General features: G+C 37.8%; 1 protein-coding gene across 1 annotated transcript; it reads left to right on the forward strand.

Moving 5' to 3' along the window:
- The first annotated feature begins 1,990 nt into the window (after nucleotides 1-1,990).
- LOC105945872 (COP1-interactive protein 1-like) lies at nucleotides 1,991-21,566 on the forward strand. The gene is made up of 14 exons (XM_031904400.1): nucleotides 1,991-2,331; nucleotides 4,412-4,500; nucleotides 6,017-6,266; nucleotides 7,862-7,998; nucleotides 8,563-8,686; nucleotides 12,438-12,626; nucleotides 13,731-13,954; nucleotides 15,553-15,718; nucleotides 16,124-16,191; nucleotides 16,447-16,532; nucleotides 18,655-18,737; nucleotides 19,475-19,573; nucleotides 20,747-20,869; nucleotides 21,172-21,566. Exons 1-14 carry the CDS (start codon nucleotides 2,329-2,331, stop codon nucleotides 21,307-21,309), a joined length of 1,779 nt encoding a protein of 592 aa, XP_031760260.1. The 5' UTR covers nucleotides 1,991-2,328; the 3' UTR covers nucleotides 21,310-21,566.
- The last annotated feature ends 1,061 nt before the right edge of the window (nucleotides 21,567-22,627 follow it).

Raw genomic sequence — 22,627 nt, forward strand, 5'->3', positions numbered from 1 at the left:
TTGGAAATGCTGAAATGAGTGACCCACCCTGACCAAAGCTCAAGAAAAGGAAAAAAGTCATACATGATGAAACCCAATTTATAGGGATAAAGTGCTCCAACATCTTGCCCAGAACAAAGATCTTTTATATCATGTTAATAGGAGGTGGAAGATGTGACACACAGACATGTACTTTAAAGTCATGTTGCTTCATAAAAACCAGAGAAAAAATCCTCCAGATGTTTTGGGCCTGGGTATTATGAAGATGTTAAGCAATAATGCAACTTTTCAGCTGACTGTTAAAGTCAGTTGTCAGTTCTCCTTACTGTCACTAAAGTCCCATTTGAGCTGGTTACCATGAGGTAGGTTACTTAATGAACACTGCTAGGGGCATCAAGTTGTGAGTGTGAGTTGAGAGTTACCAGGGCAAAAAGCTGCTTCAGGTAACTTTAAGAGTCAAAATTCTGATTTTTAAATTTCTGTTGCAATTGCACTTGTACAATATACTGAGGGGAGCACTCACCAGAGCTTCCAGCTGTAAATGGTTCCCGTGCTGCAACGTCTCCTGCGCTCCCGATCCAGACGCACTCCAATGGTCAGAAACAAAAATGCAGACAGAGCACTGGGACCATTTCTTCATTTAAAATATCACATTTATTGTTAGCATTAAAAGCATGGCAATCCTATGTAGCACGCTTAATGCGTTTTGTGGCCTCGTGCCACTTCATCAGAAGCTGCTACGGTGTCCCTTTTCCACCATTCTTAAATACACCCAAGTGCCCCCGCCCAGTTGTATATTAACCCCATATACACCAAATGAATAAAACAGTAGTTAAAAACATCACTATCAAGAAGCCATAATATGCATTAAGCAAGAAATAGAACTCCACATATATGATTTATAACGGTATCGTCCTAAATGCATGATAATCATTTAGTAAATTATACATAAAATACAATAATTATAATTATAATAAGTTAATACAAACCCCCCCATCCATCAAGTAATTGGTTCATACAGGAATGTCAACAAATGCCCCATCATCAATTTGTTGGACAGAAAAAGGTAAACAATTAATAAAATCTGTTGCAATTGCACTCTCTGCACTAGCAATTTGCCCCCCTCCCCTTGCACCTCTGCGGCACATTGGGTGCAAGGAGGGGAAGCATCTGAAAGGCCACCTCAGGGTGGCAAAAAACCCAGAAACGTCCCTGACATCAATGCATACTGGTAATATTAGGTTTTTTCACTCATATTCTAAAACTGTACATTAAAAAATACTGCAGCATAATGTTAGCCAAAGATCTTGTACAGCTTTCCAGAGTGGGAAATCCAGTAGAGATCGTGACTCATCAGGGTAAAATATCAATCTCAGAAATAGTGAAAGAGCTGTGTCCTTTCCTATGTATAAATCACTTGTGCACTTACATCTACCACCCTTAAACTGATGGCTTGGGGGAAAGATTAAAATCGCTAAAGCCATGTTGAAAAAATTGTGGTCTGAGATGAAAATAATGCAACTTTTTATCCATGGTCAGAGAGGCCCCCAAAGCCTCAACAGGGTTCTTATCATCTGAGTTACTGTATAGTAGATACCCCAAGGGTTTCCTGATGGGGCTAAGTAGACTTAACAACAGAGGATTATCTCACCTGTCTTTGCTGTAGTCAAGGGACACACTTTCCAAGCTCTGGAGGCCAAAAGTATGATATACAATATGTCTGCAACAGTAACAGTGAGAAGGGCTTGGCGTTAATATATGTCATAGTAAATTCCTGACCAGGTGTCAGGTTTCCCTGGAAGTAAATGACAAGGCAGAAAAATGAAAAATAACACACAACACCCTAATAATAAAATTAAAAAAAGCCATCCAGGTATATCAGGTAATTTTACTAAAGCATTTTTCTTTACATTTCTACATATTTCTAAGGTTCATTATTTCATTATGATATGATTGGAAGCCTGGTTGCTAATCCAACAAGAAACAGGAATACCTTTGATGCATATAATCTTTGTCTCTGTGTGCCTGTATGCATGTGTAGAGGAAGTTTGATTGCCAAGCAAATATTCTCAGCACTATTATTAAAAGCAATCATTCTGTACAATGTTTAACTGTGCCAACTGTGTTTGTAAGGCTTGAATGGCTCTCCCTTTAATCTCATCTTGTGTTTATGGGTGGAGTGTTTCTCTGGGAGACAAGGATTTTCTCAAACCAAATGAAATTAGACCTGAAGGCATTCACAGCAGTCTATGGAACAAGTAATTACAGACTATGCCATGAAAAGAGATTGCTTCAGCATAAGAACACTGAATATATTGTAATTTTTGCTTTGGGACAAAGATTTTCAGCATGGTAAGTTGATCAATGCAAAACAGATGTAAGGGTGAAGACACACGCAGCTACTAGTAGCAACTACTTGTCACTGCTACTAAAATAGACAATGCTTATCATTTACTGATAATGGTCTCTACATGTGTTTTAGCAGAGACAGTTCTCAGTATTATCTATGGCAGGGTATTTTCTGGCATTTAGTAGCCGTGACAAGTAGCTGCTACTAAGTAGCTCTGTGTGTCTTCACCCCAATTGTTATATGTGATAGGGAGATTTTGGATAGGTTACATAGCATAGTGGGATTCCAACTACAGGCCATGTGTCACATAGTGTAACAGGCTTCTCTCTTTGTTGCAGGGTTGGGCTAACTGTGGGCCTCCAGTTGTTAGTAAACTACAACTTTCACCATCCCTCACAGCAAATTCTGTTCCATTGTGTAATGCACAGCCATCTTCAATTTTTTTGTTTACTGATTCGGAGGCATGAGGCAGAGAAAGAGACAGCGTTGGGGTAACGTTTGTGATATTCTACTTGAATGAGGTGATGCTTTTGATCTATTCATTTTTGAGTGATCTTACTGGCAAGTTTGGGGATAATGGGATAATATCTTCAATGATTTTAATGTCATGAAATGCTGGTGCCGCAGTGTGTCATGGAATGCTTAGGGCTATGATATGAAATGGTTGGTGCCACTTTGTCTGTATTCTGGTGCACTTCCAGTGTGGCCATGACAAATGTTGAAAAGGGTGTGTTTTGGTTAAATGCGCATGGCATTTGGGGTGTGGCCACAAAGTGTGGTTTTGTCAGAAGTTTGGCCAGGTGCTCTAAGCAAAGAAAGTTTAGATAATTCAACTTAATTAAAGGAGTCAACTGTTCTGGGCAAAATTATAAAAATCTTCTGTTTGACTGCTCCCATAGAATAGTATGTGTTGGACTCCTGTTACCCTCTGGTAACACTGGTGGCACTTTGGGGAAAAAGTCCCCAAATTTTGAAAAACAATGCCTAGTGTGTCAGGTTCAGAAAGAAATTAGGAAACAAAAATTAAGGAAATGCCTGAAGGATTTTTAGATTACTAACCTTGCAAACAGAAGATGTATTAACTCTTGAGAGTAAAAAGCTGGAAGACGCAGTATGTGTAACTGTTCCCTTAAAAATGAGTGTGATGCTTTAAAAATATGTTGGGGCTTTATAGATACGTGTTAATAACTCAGTTTTTGTAGATGATGCTGAATCCATCTTAGAGGGATTTCTGATGGGAATTGATAATGCCAGAGTGAAGGGTTACAGGATGTGTTGTGAGAATGGCCCCTTTAATGTAAAGTGATTCTTTTTTTTAATAGTTTGAAACAAGGTGGATAAATTACACTTTGGGGGAAAACATGTCTGCATGCCCTGAAAAAGTCAGTTGAGGAGCTGTGAACGAAAGTGTAAAAGTACTTTGAATAGACTAATAACTGATTTTGTGCTCTGTGCCTTTTAGGGGGTATGTGTATAGTGAGAGAATGTAGTACTCAGATGGGCAGAAGTTATTTTTTGTATTTTGGGTATGGTGTCTGACAAGAAACTTTGAACAGCCTGTGCTGCTTCTGACCTGTAAATAAAGAGATGTCCTGTTACATGGCAATTTTGGTGTGCACATTAAAATCCTTACAGTGCTTTCACTTTCAGTCTGATGTGGGATTAGTGGCTCTTATTTATGAAATGGCAACAAATGATTGATCCTTAAATATAGTATTACAGGATTATTGCATAATTTAAGTTTATTCATTAAACGTATATTTACTGATAATATTTACAGTAACAAGGTGCTCTATGCCAAAATACCAGTTTCATTCAGGCTTGTGCCCATGTGATTTTTTTCCACTTGAGAATGCCTTATAAACTAGAATCTAATTTAGCAATATCTTCAGAAAGGGTCCTCATTGAGTAATGCGTATATTGCTTTGGGTTATCATCAGTGCAGTAAGTAAGAACTGACCAACATTTGAACTGAATTCATTGCAAAGCTTGTCATGTACTATGAAAAAAATGAACTATATAAATGCAAAAGGTGTATAATTAAGTTACATACTTAAAATGTTTTTTCTTTTCTTCATTCAGAGTTTGTTTGACCCAACAAGATACAGTCCTTTAGAACAGAGAAGTAATTACAGGTATAACACAAGAGAGGCAGACAGTGGTTTCCTAAGGTAATTGTGCAATTATTATGGTTGATCACCTGCTAAAGTGCATATTTCCTTTACATATCTATTGACAGTATAACAACGTATAACAGGCATTAACATATTTGTTTTCACAGTTTGGCAATATTAATCACAAAATGACAAGCTGCTGGTTGATAGCAGTACATAAAATGCTTGTGGGAATGCCTTTGTTGTAGTTAAATGGTCTGTTTCACATTTTGTTAAATGAAATTAAACTACTGGGCTCTTCCAAATTATTATAATGAAGTGGTATGATTATGTTAAACAGGGCATATCACCCTAAGAAATAGGGTTGCCATCAGTTTGGCTTTTCAAGGGGCTGTCCGGGTAAAAACCTTCTGCCTAGTTTTCAACATTCTTTCAACATTCAACATAACAGTGTCATAATACCAGTGCAAAAATGAAAGTGAAAGGAAATGCAGTGCCTTAGGCATAACAGTGGGGAATGCAATATATAATTGACATCTAAGATTCAATGTGAGTTTATAACAGATGTTTTACAAAATCATGTTTAATTTGAAAAAGACTTTTATTATACATTTGTTTCAGTCTGGATGACAGATCCTCTTAAGGGAGAACTAAAGCGTAACTAAAGAAGTAGGACAGAAATGTTGCACATTATGTTTTGGGGATTCTGTACCAGCCCAAGGCAACCAAAGCCCTTTAGCAGGGAAGATCTGTGCTTCCAAAGATTCCCCAGTAGCTCCCCATCTTCTTTTCTGCTGATTCACTGCACATGCTCAGTGCTGCTGTCAGTTACTGAGTTTAGGGATCTATGCACAATATACTGTATATGCAAAATATAAATGTTGCGATATATGGCAGATTAGTAATTTATTAAGATTTCCATTACGTGGTAGCTCTGAAACTAGTGCAGTTAGCACAGAATTTAGTAATCAGCCCTCTAAACTTATATTACAGACAAACCTTATTTTCTCTACAGCTGACCAGAGCCCACTGAGCATGTGAGTGTCGCAGACACTTCCCAAGATGTCATAGACCAAGAGGTCTATGACATGACAATTTATAAATGTTTTTAGTATCTATTGATATAAATGTTTTTAAGGGACCTTTCTAATAAAAATTCTTTGTCTTTAGTGGAGATTTTTTTCTTGTGGTGACTCTGTTTGATGAACACGTTATTCGCTACTATGGCGGTTGGTCCACAGTTAGTATCTAGACATCACAAACCATTTCTTTTTTGTCTCACATATTATATTTAACTGCATCTATTGTAGTATAGTAAAGCAGCCCTGGTTAGACCTTTTTTCATTTTTTTTTTTACTAAATAAAATAGGTTTCAGATAAATTGATAGCTTAAAACAGAATTGGTGGCTGAATTATACTTTTCCCTAAATGACCAATGTAAATTCTCCTTGATTTCTGAATTTTTGACTTAAACCTAGCTAGGTGCATAACTTAAATACAGAAATTTTGTTTACACCGCTTAATACGTATGGCATAATCAGTTTACCATTTTTCTTTTAAATACCCTTGTCAGTTTAAACAGCAGCGCATCTAACTTTTATGCGTCTCAGAGTAAAACTGGCCAGTGGTCTTCAAATTGCCTGCTTTTAAAGGACGATTTGACCTTCAAGCTATTAAGATCTGAGAACAGAAGATTGGCCCTTGATGAAAGCCTCCGGCGAGCATACAGTGCTCTGGAGCACCAGAGGAGGTATTTACAGGATTACAATTATGGCCTGCAAACCAGTGATACAAGAATTGAGTCACTTCTTCAGAGACAAAAGGTATTGTCTTTTGTACTGTTCTGTAGGTTCTGATGAAATTTGTTAAATTCTATCGCATGCTAATTATATGCATTTACATTTTTTTTCATTATGACTTTATTAGGATAATGTGGAATACAACTGAATGAGCTGGGGAGGTAGGTTTGTTTAAGAATGTCCAGTAAAGCCAGAGCTGGGTTTAGAAAAAAGGATAGTTAGGATGCCCAATTCAAACCAAAACCCCAATATCTTGGGGCATAAGTTGGTGGCAAAACTGGGGGAGTATGTTTTTTCAACTGCAGCTTTTTGCCAGCCCTGGTAATTTCTGAGGCAAGTTTGTTCAACTGGCATTATGGAAGCAGCACCCCTGTGTAGAAGATGTTCCTATTCAGTAAATTGATCCCAATCTGTACAGCTGGCATTACTCTATAACAAGTAGTTCATATACAGTTAATAGTTAAAATCAATAATTTATGTGCTTATAAATAAGTCAGTTCAAGTTTTTTAAATCATTGGAGGTCAGTGGAGTTTGCCCTTACCTGCCCCTGTCAAGCTTCTCTGTTTTGTCTTTTGCTTGATACGTAACTTACGCAAGTTTCTCGGCAAGTTCCGTATGTTTCTAGGCAGTTTTTGTGGAAGTTACATAAATTGCATAAGTTTTGACATTACTTTATATGTAATTTACACAAATTTGCAAATAACGCAGCCAGGCCACTTTTTGAACAAACATTTCACCATACCTGACACAACAGTACCCCCTCTCAGGCCATGATGGTGGCCCTTAATATAATCCATGAAATTAATAGATAAGGTATATTTTGGGCTTTGTACATGCCACACACTTACATATACCTATGCATAACAGGAATCAAACCACTGGCATTTTGGATTCAGGAAAATCTGTACTTTCAAAAAAAGTGTACTTTGCAAAATACAGTATATATGGTTTCCTGCGGGTAAACCTAGTGTTAGTTATTTGTCACCTTGAGATTTAAACCATGCTGATTCGTGGAGCCAAGCTATGGAAATTTGATAGCATACTGCTGGGAATTTTAGACCTTTACAAGTCTAAAACCTTACTAAAACTGTACACATAAAATAAAATGTTTTTGATCTGTGTCTTCTCCCACCCTCATGAAAATGCCCCTAAATTGAAACACCATAAAATGTTTAAAAATGGTCTGTCAGTGAAATGTTTAAAAAGTAAAACTGTTTTATTTACATTTAAAGTTTGTATCTGTTAATCCAGCTCCTACAAACAAACAATTTCTTGGCGACAAATGTCCATTTTATATCAGAGAGGTTTTTAGCCTGTAGTCCTGTAGAGAGCCATAACATCTGACCCCCTGTTTATCTTCTTGTGTAAGAACTTAGCCCACTGTATTCTACATAGTTTGTCTGTAATCTGCTCTGTTGATTCATTTTGCCTTATTAAGTTTTAATGGCTGCCCCCATGACTAAACAGCAGTTTATTGATATAATTAATAATGTTTATGAAGCAATAATGTTGCTGAACGCCAATGGTGGGAAACAGTATATTGTTTTTAAATGTATATAAAACACTTTAATATTTTGGTTTTGCTGATTCTTTAACACTTTATGTTACATTTGTATAGCTTTTGGAATCAAACGTTTCAAACCTTCAAACTAAGAACATCTACAGCAATGGCATAATACTAAATAAAATTAATCAGGATGAGGATCAGGGTTTTCAAAAACAGTTCTCAACCAGTCAAGAAAACCATAACAGCAGGTAAGGCATCTAATTATATAAGGGACAATATATTTTTGTTTAGTATTGGTATTTAATGTGGATTATATTGTCAGTGCTGTATAGATCTCCCTTTGTTTCTGTAGTTCCCTGGGTTAGAGCAGGCTGCTTCAGTCCCATCCTGGTTTAAAAGCAATGCATTTTTTTAGTATGATTTTTATTTATTTTGGATATGAAGAAATAAGATAACAAATAAAAAAAGAACATATAAAGTAAGCAATGCAAATAGTCTGTATCATACACTTGGTTAAAATTTTAACCAGTATGCCCAACAGGGTGGTACAGGGATCTCTATCCCTAACTTGTGCTTCTGCCACAAAAGTGGAGAATTTGTCACAATAGTGCATTTGGGATTTCCCCAGTTATTATTAAAAGTGATGATGACATTTAATATGTGACATTTGTTTATATTTGCACTCTATATAGCACCCAAGGACATAACAAATAGGACTTGTGCTTTATTTTTCCATGGCGTTGTCCAACAGCCAATTTGCTGTTCTTTGACAACTGGTATTCTGTTTGTGATGACAAATCTTTATATTTTAGAATTGCTGCTCTGGAAAGAGAAATTAATAACATGAAGAAACTGGTAAACTATGTTCCTACAAAGACAAATAGTGATTTATTTGGATTTGGACAGTGGGCAGAACAAAAAGATTACATGAAAGAGGTATGAAATAAAACACAAATCTTAGCAATAACTGAATGTTGTGCACAAGAGTAAATAATAATGCCAAATCCCTATTACCCCCTCTAGACAGAGGTGGGTCAACATAAATTTAAACATTGGCAGAAAATGGTTATTCTCTTGCCCACATAACAGAGGCCACACGAGCAAACAGTAATATTTACCACATAATAAGAAGTACATAAAAGTCTATGTGAAATCTTAAAATGTGTTCCCATGTGAGGATAGGGAAGGTCAGGAACACATAACAAACATCTTCATGTTAAGCAGTTAGGAGTTGGACACCAATAGCAACCCATTTTTTTGTGGTGAGCCAATTCTGGGCTTTCTCATTATGGATTCCATAGTTAGTTTTTACTAAAAGCCATGTTGATAGCCTTTCATGGGTTGTGGAGCCTTATGTCATCCATATTGATCATAGCCCAATTATTGAAAATTCCCTTAGCTCAACTCATAGTCATCAAAAGAGGATTTTAAATATTTGAAGCTTGATCAGTGTTGGTGTCCCCTTGCAGCAAATATCTTGTGCAAATTGTGTTGCATGTTGTAATTGTTGTCCAAGTGCTCCTTATCCAGAAACCTCTGAATGTGTCTTCCAGTTGAATTTTATGAAATTCTGAGTATGGAATGCTTGGGAGAGTGGAAAGGGGTGGTTAATGGCAGCATGCAAAAGAGTATTATGATCAGTGGATTTGCAGAAGTGCCTAGAGCGTAATCTGTTTGCTGTTCTAAAGATATGTAGATCTAGGTGTTGGTCTGATAGGACTGGCAAGATGATTAAGATTATAATAAAAGGCAGTTAAAGAGTCCACATCTCCATTCCAAATCAGATGCTGCTTTTGGTATCAATACATTTCATAATTGACTATAAAATTACTTCACTTACTATAGTCATCCTGGACAATTATAGGAAGAAACTATTTTCAAAATGGAATTCATTTCTAGTAAGTGCCAAATATTGTAAATCAATCAAAAATGTTTTTGGTACCAATTTGTCAGGCCTACACCCCAATGCAAGTCTACATGCTTGCATTCCCATTTCATGGAGAATCGCAGCATACAGACTGCCTACGTCCTTCATGGCCAAAATACATTCCTAGGGTAGATCAGGAAAATACCTCAGCATGTTCATTACATGGGTAGAGCCCCTTGTAAAGGATGACATATTGCTCACACAGGGCTGGAGAAAAAACTCATTATAAGTGGCCAAATGTTGTAAAAGAGAACTAGAATAAGTATTTCCTTTTTATCTCTAAAATTACTTTGTGTCCAGAATAACATACCTTTCTCCCAGTGCATTCAGTCTAAAGACCAGAGTCTAAAGACCCTTCCAAGTGAACTCAGCACACACAAACCTATACTGATTATATCTATACACTCACATACATAAACTATACCTACATCAATACTAACTGTAGATTTTAATATCACAATAGCCCTGGCTTGTTCAAGAAATCACCCAAGCCCCTCATAAAGTGATACTGACACCCATGCCACTTAAATAAAAAAAAAAAACTGGCATTGTGTTTTTATTGTTAAAGGACAAGGAAAGGTTAATATAAATTAAAAGTAAGTCTAAAGGCATTCTTTTTAAGTACTTACTGCATATCTAAATTCCCAGATCCCTGCTTGCTTCTCTGAGATATGGTGCCGGCAGCCTACAGCAGTGTGAAGACTACAGTGACATCACTGAAATCTCTCTCCCCTTCCTGTAGGCTGCCAGCGGCAGCCTTCCTATTCTCTGAGCATGTGTGTAACTTGATCCTGTCTCCTGTTCTGAGCTACACATGCCCACTAGCCAATCAGAAGCAGATCTGCCAGAGGGGAGAGGGGGGAGGGAATGAAACACATGTGCAGTATGAAGCAAGGAGCGAAAGGAAGGGAGAATACCTTTTTAAAGATGGCTGCCTGTTCTAGAAAACAGATAGAAAATGTGAAGTAAGTGTGAGTAAATATTTGATTAGGTGAGCCAAAAGTGTGGCGTTTTTACTAAACAATAGGAGGACTATTGGACAGTATGCTTTTTAAATATTGACTTTCATTCTCCTTTAAAAGCTACTATACTATATAAAGAACCATTCAAACATGTAGTTACATTTCCAGAACGAGTGTATCAACTAAAGTTTAACAGGGCAGCCATCTTTCCTCTTTCTCGGTTGCCAGAACATTCAGAGCAAAAGCTCAGCATGACCTGTAGGTAGGTTTGGATGCAGATTCATTTTTTAAAAAGTACGTTTTTGGTGTCAGTTTCTCTTTAAGGGCATTAACAGAATCTGCCATTACCACATCACTCGGAAGGGCATTCCCCAACTTCACTGCCCTCACCGTGAAAAACCACCTACGCTGCTTCAAATGGAAGCTCCATTCCTCTAATCTAAAGGGGTGGCCTCTGGTACACTGATAGTTTTTATGTGAAAAAAAAGAACATCCCCTATCTGCCTATAATCCCCTCTAATGTACTTGTACAGAGTAATCATGTCCCCTCGCAAGCGCCTTTTTTCCAAAGAGAACAACCCGAACCTTGGCATTCTAACCTGACAGTGTAAATCTTCTATCCCCTTTACCAGTTTCTCCAGCTCATTAATATCCTTCTTAAGGACTGAATCCCAGAACTGCACTGCAAATTGAGGCCTCACCAGAGACCTATAAAGGGGCAAAATGATGTTTTCATCCCTTGAGTCAATGCCTTTTTTTATGCATGATGCACTTTATTTGCTTTAGTAGGCACTGAATGACACTGCCTGGGATTAGACAACTAATTCTACAGCTAATTCTACAAAAATCCCCAGATCCTTTTCAATTAAGGATACCCCCAACACACTACCATTTAATGTGTAACTCGCATTAAAATTGTTTCAACAATGAACCTCATTTTCAATTTTGCTGTCTAGTGTTTACAATTTTGTCAAATCATTCTGGTAGCATCCTGCATAGAAAAGTTTTGCACAATTTAGTATCCGTCACCATGTGACTCTACCTAAGCTGATCAGACAACCCTGCACTACACTGATGAGCCTCAAGAAAGGTGAAATCAGTCTGTAGTTGGGAATCTGATCAGCTATTATCCTGGGTTCTGCTTTAAAAACCTAGTGGGTGAGCTTTAGCCTATAGGATAAACCCATGTAAATGGGATTTTCTTGGAGCTTGTTTGGAATTTATTCCCAGAATTCCTTTTGTTTATTTGTATCTGTATGAGGCAGTCTCCTCAGCCCTAATAAATTGTTTGTATAAATTGTGAATATCTAAAAGTATATTTAGAGGATCTGGAGCTCTGTGTGGTGCTTCAGAAGAGAGGACTTGTTTACTATGGTTACTTTTCTTGCTGTTGTTGGTTTCCTTATTGTGTTTACATAAGTCCTTCCTGGTGAGGTGTCTTTCTTTTTCAAGTTTCAAATGGGTTTTCATCCCTAAGGTTCATTAAGTATTTTTTTAACAGAAACTGTCTGCCATGGGTAACTGACCTGGTGTACTACATGGTAAGGAAATTACATGATTGGGGCCAGTAATGCCTTAACCATTTGCAGTGTGACACTTCTGGAGGGACTGCATATCCTATTTTTGGAAGGAGAATTTTATGTTGTTTGCAATCCTCCCCACATCCAAACCATGCAGATCATAGTGCTGTCCCTATATTACTCACTGCATATTACAAAGGTGTCAGCCTCTTTTGAGGCAATTGTTGTTTTTTCTGATAAAATCTTTTTATAATATATTTGGAATCTTCTATATACAGATGCAAGATAATCTGAGGGAATATGCTGAAGAGATGGCGGCTAAATGCAATAATGTAGAGCAAGAAAAAGATGCACTGGAACTCCAAATAACATCTTTGCACTCAGGTCTCCTTCAGGCCAAAATGGATTCTAAAGGATTAGAAAAAGAATGTGTAAAGCTTCAGTCTCAACTACTGGCCAACAGAAATGTAAGTGATATTTAATAAGCAACAAGACTTTTGCTCTAATGCATGTTACATTGATGCATCGCCTGGAGGCTCAAAAGCTCAGTTACGTGGCCTGCATTATTTGTAACCAACCTGGGAAGTGGGAAGGCCTGATTACTTTAACTATGTATAACAAGTCACCACTTTTTTTACTGTTCTAAAACAGGGATATCCTGAAAACCTGTGCTGTTTTTAGAGAATTGGAACCTGTAGAGTTGTGGGGTCTTAAATGTGTAGAATTAAATTAAAATTGGCAAAATACTGTGCTATAATATCCAACATACCACATGGTAATGAGATAATGTCCAGAGATAATGTCCAGTATGTTGTACTACCCAGTACAGTACATAAAAAATACTTGGAAATCTCCTTATACAAATACAAGACTATTGTCATGATGACTCCCAAACTAAAAGCCTGATTTGTATTTTCTTTATCTCCAGTTCCACAACTCTCCTCCGCTTTCATATCACTACATTTTACATATCTGTTGAAATGATTGCACATAATATGTTTATGGTGACTGTTTATCGTTTTGTTTTACAGAAAACAAAGATATAAGATAAAAACGGATAAAAATAAAAAATAATAAAGGTAAAATTAACTAAAAGAGATGAAAAAGATACAGGTGTTTCAGGTGTTAATTTCAGTTTATGACCTTACTTGTGTGGGTTTGCTGAAGTTTAATTGATTAAACTAACCAAATACAAACATAAGCATGGTAAAAATTTAAATTGCAAGCTCCTCTGGATCAGGGACTGATGTGAATGATGTATAATATCTATATAATATCTAGTGTTAATATAGTACGAAGTACATTACAAAGAATAATAAAAAAGATACATTTTCACAGGCTGCAAGACAATATACAAGCTGGCTGTTTCTCTAATACTTTTGCCTTACACTGCTTTCCTTTTTTAATGCCTTTATAGGAAAATCCTGTTCAAGAGTTACTTTCAAGGCATGATCAAAACAGGAGACTATTTGTTTATATATTCTATGAATTACTGATGAACACGCAGATGGTAACATTAATACTTTTCAGAGTTCCATAATCCACTCTGATTGCTTTATTACTTTCAACAGATAAACGAGAGTCTTCATCTTAAAGTGTCTTCTCAGAGGCAGCTTATGCAGCAACTGGAGAACTCTGTTAAAGGATCCAATTGTGAAATGAAATCACTTAACCTGCAAGTTCAAAATCTGGAAAGAGAAAAGCAGTGTTTATTATCCCAAAAAGAAATGCTGTTTGGAATGCTTCAGCGAAGCAAAAAAGCTAGACCGCATCCTATTGACAATCAGAGTGAAAGGTATGTAGTACAAGCCAAGTGGTTTCACGACTGATGGCTGATGGGAAATAATTATTAATCTTTACCAGTACAGCAAATTAGTGAAGGTTAGTGATGGGCAAAATGTGGCGCCAGGCATGGATTCACCGCACGTCCAAAAATTGTCGCAAGAATAGTCGCGCGTCCAAAAATTGTTGCAAGAATAGTCACGGCGTCAAAAGAAAAGTTGCGCGTCCAAAATTTGTAGCAAGAGTAGTCGCGGGCGTCAAAACAATAGTCGCGCGTCCAAAATTTGTCGCAAGAATAGTCGCACATCAAAAGAATAGACGCCGACGACAATTTTTTGTTCCCCTGCGCAACATTTTCGCCGTTTTGCGAATTTTTCGCCATTTTGCAAATCTGTTGACAGATTTGCAAATTTTTCGGCGAAGCGAAACGGGACAGATTCGCTCATCACTAATGAAGGTAAATAAATGGAAAATAGAACACCTTACCCACAGGGTTCAGGTAGTCTATAATGTAACCTTGTTTGAAATTACTAAATGTAGTCTCTGCAGTAAATGTGTGATATAAGTATTTACCAAATCATATGTTGCCATGAACCAGCTCATAATTAATATTGTGCAAAGGTGACCAAAAAGTATTCAGCCACTTTTAGTTTAAAGGAGAAGGAAAGGCTACCAAAGAGTTAATCTCAAGATGCAGGATTACCTTCAGTTGTCTCAATAGTGCCCTTAAGTCTCCCCAAATTGCAATTGTTCAGATCAGAAGCCAAATAGGAAAAAAAAAAACGCTGAGCTGGGTAAAGAGGATTCCCATAATGCATCACTCCTGCAAGGACATCATGACCAGGACTGTAGGCGGCGCATGCACAAACGATCCTAAGCAGCACAAGCAGGCACCCCCCTTCAGCCCCCGCTCCCTGCTCCTCGCTCCTGCACAGATACCAACCGGCACAGTCACACCAACCCCCCTGCTCCCCTCCCGTCCACGCACCTGCTTGCTGCGTCCCTGCTACTGCACAGACTGCACAGAGTTTCTTCAGTCTGTGCAGTAGCGGGGACGGGAGGGGAGCGGGGGGGGGGGTTGGTGTGACTGTGCCGGTTGGTGTCTGTGCAGGAGCGAGGAGAGGGGAGCGGGGGCCAGGGGGGTGGGGCGGCGTGGGATCACAAAGACACAGCCTGCAAGTGCTTCAGGAGGGTGGGGGGTGCTGACAGACACAGCCTGGCTGGGGACACATGTGCAGTAAAGAGTAGTGAGGTAAAGGAAGTGGGCATCCCTATTAAAGATGGCGGCACTGTTCACTGAAAATAGTCTGTAGTATGTAGTAAGTGTATCTCAGTAAATCTTTCACTAGGCAAGCCAGAAATATAGTGTTTCTACATAGCGATAGTAGTACTATTGAATAGTGTGCTTAATTGATTTTTACTTTCCTTGTCCTTTAATGGTTAGCACAGAAGTATAAGAAAAAATGAATTCACTTTAATATTCATAAGGTATTAGTCACATTTGTGATTGAATGTGTCAGGATTATTACTAGTTATTCAGGTGCCTCTCAAATAAGTCCTGTCAGCTAGAATCTTAGCCATAAAGCAATAACACTGAGCAACTTGTTGCAGAACCAATGAAGAGATTCTAATTCCAGCAAATAAAGAAGGTGTTTCAGAGGACGACATAAATGTAAACAAATTTGTTTCTGGATATATGGGAACATTTTCAGAAAAGTCGTCACAAACTTCATCAAGCACAAGTTCTAAGAAATCAAAGAGGCTAAAGCAAAATAGGGTTTGTATTTCACTTATTTATAGTAAAGCAATAATCAAAGGCAAAAGTCATGGACATTGTAGATTTGTGCTCATTGCCCCAACAGCCTTTACCGTTGTTGTGATTTGATTGTTTGGCCCCATATTCCCAACCTCAAGGAAAGAAATAAACTTTTTGGTGACCTTAAGCCAGACAGAGGATTCAGGGATCATTTAAAAGCCTGGCCTGGAGAATGGGCCTTATGGCATTGTACTTTTTTAACTTTTAACATATCAGGATATCAGCTCAGACAAAGGGAAACCATATAAAATGTACACAGCACAATCCCTAGTTATGGAAGTCATTTTAAGCAGGGGGTATACTGCCCCTTTATTGTGGTAAGAATGCCAAATTTCATCTATTAAACTCCCTCTTGTTCTTTTCAAGGCTGAACATGAATCTTCTTCACAAAGTGAAGTGTATTGTTGCAGACCTGACCAAATCAATATATCAAGGTACTCCTGTGATAATTATACTACTACTTTTATGTATCTTTTTTTGTACTATTCTTGCCCGGTAATGTCTAAAAATAGCTTGATACAGGATATCTATCTAGAACATCTGTGAGTACCCTGTACAATGATATATGTCTTTTGGTCTTTTAGAAGCACTGGTTTAGAGCATCCATATTGCCATTGTGCTGTTTTTAATTATTGAATTACTGTGTTTTTGGATCAGACTTACTTTTTAACCGTGAGTATTTTTTTTAGTAAGGGATCAGACATGAACAAGAGGAACTTGGATTTTATTGCTGCATGTCACCAACATCTGGCAGACTTACTGGTTCAGTTAGAATGTAAGTAGGCAAAAAAATTCAATAATTTAAATATTACTTTTATAGCTATTTCTGAAGCTTGTTGATTTTTTTGTTAATTAAGTCTTCCTTGTTTATTAACATTATAGGGTTGATTCACTAAAGTGTGATAAAACGAGCGCTATTTATAGCATGCGTTAAAATTTTATCTCGTCTAATTTTTCACATCTTAACGCACGATTCACTAAAAGGATATTTGCGTTAATTTAGACGCGATGCTGTTTGTGTTATTTAAGTCGCAAAGACGGTATTTGATGCAACGCACGCTTATTAATGCAGTGTGCTACTTGTTGCGCGCTAATTAAAGCACGTGCGCTACTTATCGCGCACACGCCATATTAGCCATACAGACCAATACATTCGGAAAACTACATTTTTTGAAAATGACCATTTCCCTGCAAACTGGAGGCTACATCACTAGGGCCAACACATACTTGAATAAATAACACTGCAAAGTCCATATTGTGTTGCCAAAAGCTCATTAACTGTACTTTTCTATAATTACTGCCTGGCCCAAGTAGGTGTTAATTTTCGCATAGACTAATGCGATATTTAGCACGTCTAAGTGTTTGTGAATCATGCGTTAGTAATAATTATGCGTGAGAATTAACGCAATGCGCACGCGATATGCGACTTAACGCATGCGATAATACTTTAGCGAATCGTGAGTTTTTTTTCGCATCAATTTTAACGCAAAAAAGCATGCGATAAGCATTATCGCACCTTAGTGAATCAACCCTATTATTTCTGCGCGAGAATTAACGCAATGCGGTTGCGTGCTAATTAACACACGCGATATGCGACAACGCATGCGATAATACTTTACCGAATCACTCGGGTTTTTTTCGCGTTATCGCACTTTAGTGTATCAACCCTAATGTGCATTAACGGTTACCAGTCTTCACAAAAGGAAGCCTTAAATAATTATTTGCACAAGGCTGCTTTGGAATCTAGGCATTCTTTCCTAAAGCAAATATTGGTATCCATAAAAGGTACCTGTTGCCAATAAATCTTACACTTACTGTGGTATTAAAAGGAACATTAAAAGCCATTGTGAGGGGTTTTTTTTGTGTGGTTTCCTTGCTGAGTAAAAAAAAGAAACTATAAGAGATACTTATTTCAAATTATACAGTTTTGTAAAGCCAATGTGCCTGAGGGTATAAGGCACAGGAGAATACAGGCTTTCTAGCCTGCATGCATGAAAAACATGATGTGCTACTTACTACCTGTTCTATCTGGAAGCACTGCTGCTTAAAGGAGAACTACACCCCCCCCAGCTGTAAAAGCCCCGTCAGGAGGGCACAGGAAGTGTAGATCTCCTTTAACACAGGCTTTAACACAGGCACAGGAGGTGTAGTTCTCCTTTAACACAGACATCAATGCATTTAGAGCAAAGTGCAGCCTTTGTAGTTCATTGAAGTTGTGCTTTGACCTTATTTTTTTTCCACTTGACTCCTTGTTTTGTAACTGAGGCACTGGCAAAGTTGATATGGTAGGTCTCCACATCAAGTGTTTTTATTTGTGTGAATAGTGTTTGCCCATAAGTAGTGATGGGCAAAATGTTTCGCGAAACAGATGAAAAAATTTGCCACGCGGCCACGTCAAAAGAATTATTGCGTGTCAAAAGAATAGTCGCGGGCGACAAAAGAATAGTCAGGAGCTTCAAAAGAATAGTCGTGAGTCAAAATAAATAGTCGCAGGCGTCAAAAGAATAGTCACGCGTCATTTTTGCCGTTTCGCAAATCTTTTCGGTGAAGCGAAACGGGACAGATTCGCTCATCACTACCCATAAGTAAGTATGACTACTTATTTTAAGTATGTATAAAAATAAATGTGTCAAAATAAATAGTTGCGCGTAAAAAAAAATTTAGTCTCGAGCGTCAAAATAAATAGTCGCGGGCGTCAAAAGAATAGTCGTGCATCAAAAAAAAAAGTCGCGGTAGACAATTTTTTTTTACGCACGTCATTTTTGCCGTTTCGCGAATCTTTTCGGTGAAGCGAAACGGGACAGATTCGCTCATCACTACCCATAAGTAAGGAAGACTACTTATTTTAAGTATTTATAAATAATTCCATTTGTAATTTATTATTCATTTAATTCAAGGTCTTCTTAAAAGCAACACAAGATTAGATAAAGAAAAGGCTCAAATAGCGGAGTGTCTGTTAGGGACACTACAGGAACTAAAGGTATTTATTTATTAATTTCTGCATTCTAAGTTTTTCCTAACAAAATATTTAATTATTTGCATTTTTTATTAAATACATTAAGTCAGTTTTAAGGCAGGAATGTATCCCTAAAATATCACGTCACCAATGTAACTCAGCCTGCTCACCTCCGCTCCATGAACTTTGGTGTTAAAAAAAGTATTCTCTTATGCTATAGCTATCTGTTTTGTGTATTTAAAGCTTAAAGCCTTCAAGATCATAAGGGCATTGACAAACTATGGCAGACATTTTTTGAGAACTTTGCATACTTTTGTGAATGGGTAAAGCCTTTCCAAAGTCTAGTCTGATACATATGGGTGCCTGTTAGTCAGGTCAGACTAAAGGTGGCCACACACGTGGCGATCTGAAGATCCACCACACACCGTTCAGGGCTGAAACAGCAGATAAGGAGGTAGAAACAATAGGATTTCTACCTCCTTCTGCCGATTCAGCCCTGACGGCAGATTTTGGTCAGGCGCCTTCTATGGCGCCCGATCAAAATTTTCTAACCTGCCCGATCGGCGAGTCGACCAATTTCAGCAGCTTCCTACGATATCGGTCAACTCGCCGACATGCCATACACGCACCGAATATCGTACGAAACGAGGTACTAAGTTAGCCCAGGACTTAAATGTAAACATTTAAATAAAACCCTTACAACTCAAATTTTATGTACAGTATAAGATTTATAAATGCTATTTTTATTCATTGTATAAAAGAATGCAAAAAATCTGACTGAAAAAAGTAGAAAGGAAGTTGAGGAACTGCTTACGGAGCACATCACGTGGAGAACAGACTGCCTAAAGAGAGAAAATCAGGTTTGTAGAGCTATACTGATTTATGAATATAGGTGCTAAATTGCACAGGTGCAAATGCCAATAGCAAGTGTTCCTCTTTAAAAATAAGCTGTACCTTGTTCTGTAGCAGATTTTACCCAGGCTGGCTTTAGGGGACTAACAACTCCCTGAACTCCTGGTAGGTATGAGTTACATAGAACTTTTCCTTTGTCAGGTGGACCCTCACTGTATTTTTGGAAGAAGGACGCTGACTCCAAACACATGCTGACTGCAAACACAAACCTGATTCTCTTAAATAACTTGGGTGCCGGTGGTTTTTTAAAAATAGATAAAATATCTGTGGTGGGTGCTGAAAGAGATAGTACACAATCAGTCAGTAAATGCTTCTAACAATAGTCATCCAGTAGATACTCACAAGGTTTAGTATTCCCAACACCCCAGAGGTAGCATTGCCTGCCTTTGGTACACAATACCCAGCTCTAGGTGAAGCTCACAGTAGTCTCACACTCCAAGGATCCCTCTGTTTCTGAGACGTACCGCTTGAATCCCTATCCTAGTGGCATTGTCACTATGTGGTACTAACCCTCACTGGCCTCCTCATTAGAGCCTCTTGCTGCTTTACTAACAACCCTGTTAGTAAAAAAAAATCCTTTTTTTTCCACTCCTAGGGTCAGATATTAAAAATTACCCTTACACTCCCTCCTATACTGGAAACGTTCTCCGTTCCAGGCACTCCAGCACCACACCACATGTTTTACAAGTGGGTGAACCAAAAGAGGCAGAGCAGGTGGGCTTCTCTTTTTATCACATAAGGGAAACTTGACACACTCCTTGATTTAACTTGATTTAATCTCCCTCCCAACTGTATTTCAGGATCCAGTTAGCTTGCTTAATATTCCCAGGGGACTAAAGAACCTAAAGCAACTAACTAGGGTTGCCACCTGGCCAGTGAAAATGATGCTTAATGCCAATGTTAATAGACAGGGTTAAAAATATAGGAAAGCCGGAAAAAAGATGGCAACCCTGCCCATGTTTTGACTTTCCTTTTCTCTCCAATCAGGGATGTTACCCCTTGTAAAGTTCCACCTCTGCTCCTAAGCATGCATGCACTTTTACAAAGAATACTCTAAATGTAGATTTGGTGATTTTGTTCATATTCATTTTGCATTATTACAATAACCACTATTGTAACAGATCACTGCAGTTGTAATTGAACTGAAGCACTTAAAACAAGCATATCATGGAATTATCACACATTCTGACAACCCAGATGACAAGAAAGCCATTTTGTGGATTAGCAGAGTGCAGGCAATAAAGGTCAGTTTTTTTTATGTTTATTCTTTACACAGCAGGTGGTTCATTTGTATGCTTACCAAAAGGCAATCTGAGTTACTGTTTAGAATGTAACTGATTCAAATAATTTTCTTTGGGCACTTTCTAGAAATCCATAAACACTACAGTACACATCACTTAAATGCATTAGGATTTGTACCAAGTAAAAATATTTTGTGGAATAGCTACTCTTTAGAAGTGCACACTATATTAGATGCACAGGAAATAATATATTTAGGTGACATTCTTTGATTTACACAAAGCATATTTGTTTTACTTTATTTCAGAATGCCCTCAAAAATCTTGAAACTGAAGAGCAGAAGACCAAAGATATGAAAAATTGCCTACTGAGGAACAAATTCGAGGGAAAAATGCAGAGAAAAAGCAATGTCACAGAATTTTTTAAAGAAAATAATGTATTTTGACTTTATTTCTCTTAAATATCCCTTTTTAGTAAATGTTATTGCTTGCAAAAGGCAAATACAAAATACCCTTTTGAGCAACAAGTGTAATATATCACAGGGACGTCAGCCTAAAGGGCAGTAGGAAACACATTACATTTATTAATACTTATGTATATATATGTCAGTAGCTTAAGCTGAATAAGCCCTGCCTCAATATTTGCACATCACTAGGCTACCATTGTGTTTGTTGTATAATAAAATGTTGTTGTGAATTACTAGACTATTGCTAAATCCATGGACATAAATACTATTCAGGACTCCCAGGTGTACAAATATGCTTACTGCGAAATAGACAACCCCATTATATATACTGTTGCTGACAGTTACAGGAATGCACTTCAGTGGCAACAAGTTCAATTTCATTGCTGAACAATCTCCTTGTGAAATCCAGACAGGGCTGTGGGGACATTTCTTAAACCAGTCATCCAGGGAATGAACTCATGCAGACATGACTGCCACCTTTTGGGCCTATTTGCTGCATAGATTGGAGATGGGTGAGCATTATTTCAGCTGAAAGCAACTCTTACAGTGTGCAAGAACCACATTAGCATTACTTTCCAGCAACCTTTGTTGATCTCGCTGCAAGCTTAATATTCAATTGAAAATTACTTTTAGCAGTTGTCATCCCCTAGGAATCATCTCATTGCCTCATTAAACTTTGTGCAAATATCTTCATACCACTTTGTACATATTCATATATAGGGCTTGTCAATATGCTCTCCTGTAATACTGATATTTTGTTATAAGTTTATAGGGTTGATTCACTAAGGTGCGATAATGCTTATCGCATGCTTTTTTGCGTTAAAATTGATGCGAAAAAAAACTCACGATTCGCTAAAGTATTATCGCATGCGTTAAGTCGCATATCGCGTGCGCATTGCGTTAATTCTCACGCATAATTATTACTAACACATGATTCACAAACAATTAGACGCGCTAAATATCGCATTCGTCTATGCGAAAATTAACACTTACTTGGGGCAGGCGGTAATTATAGAAAAGTACAGTTCATGAGCTTTTGGCAACACAATAAGGACTTGCAGTGTGATTTATTCAAGTATGTGTTGGCCCTAGAGTGATGTAGCCTCCAGAATCTGCCAGGGAACAAATGGAAACCATGTTAGCAAACAAGTGCATGGGAGGGGGTGCCTGTGTTTTATCAGGATTATTACCCTGTTGCAGTGGACTGTAATATTACATTAATTACAATTGAGAAGACTAATAGTACACAGCCAGTTTCTCCCCTGGCATATATATATGCCAGTGGAAAAAAATCAGA

The sequence above is a fragment of the Xenopus tropicalis genome, chromosome 1, assembly GCF_000004195.4.
Source record: "Xenopus tropicalis strain Nigerian chromosome 1, UCB_Xtro_10.0, whole genome shotgun sequence".
NCBI lineage: Eukaryota > Metazoa > Chordata > Amphibia > Anura > Pipidae > Xenopus > Xenopus tropicalis.

What these genes read in the sequence shown, in the direction of transcription:
- LOC105945872 (XM_031904400.1), top strand. An exon ending in GCAGACAGTGGTTTCCTAAG is followed by an intron (nt 4,501 to 6,016) that starts GTAATTGTGCAA and finishes TACCCTTGTCAG; the next exon opens with TTTAAACAGCAGCGCATCTA. An exon ending in CTTACTGGTTCAGTTAGAAT is followed by an intron (nt 16,533 to 18,654) that starts GTAAGTAGGCAA and finishes ATTTAATTCAAG; the next exon opens with GTCTTCTTAAAAGCAACACA.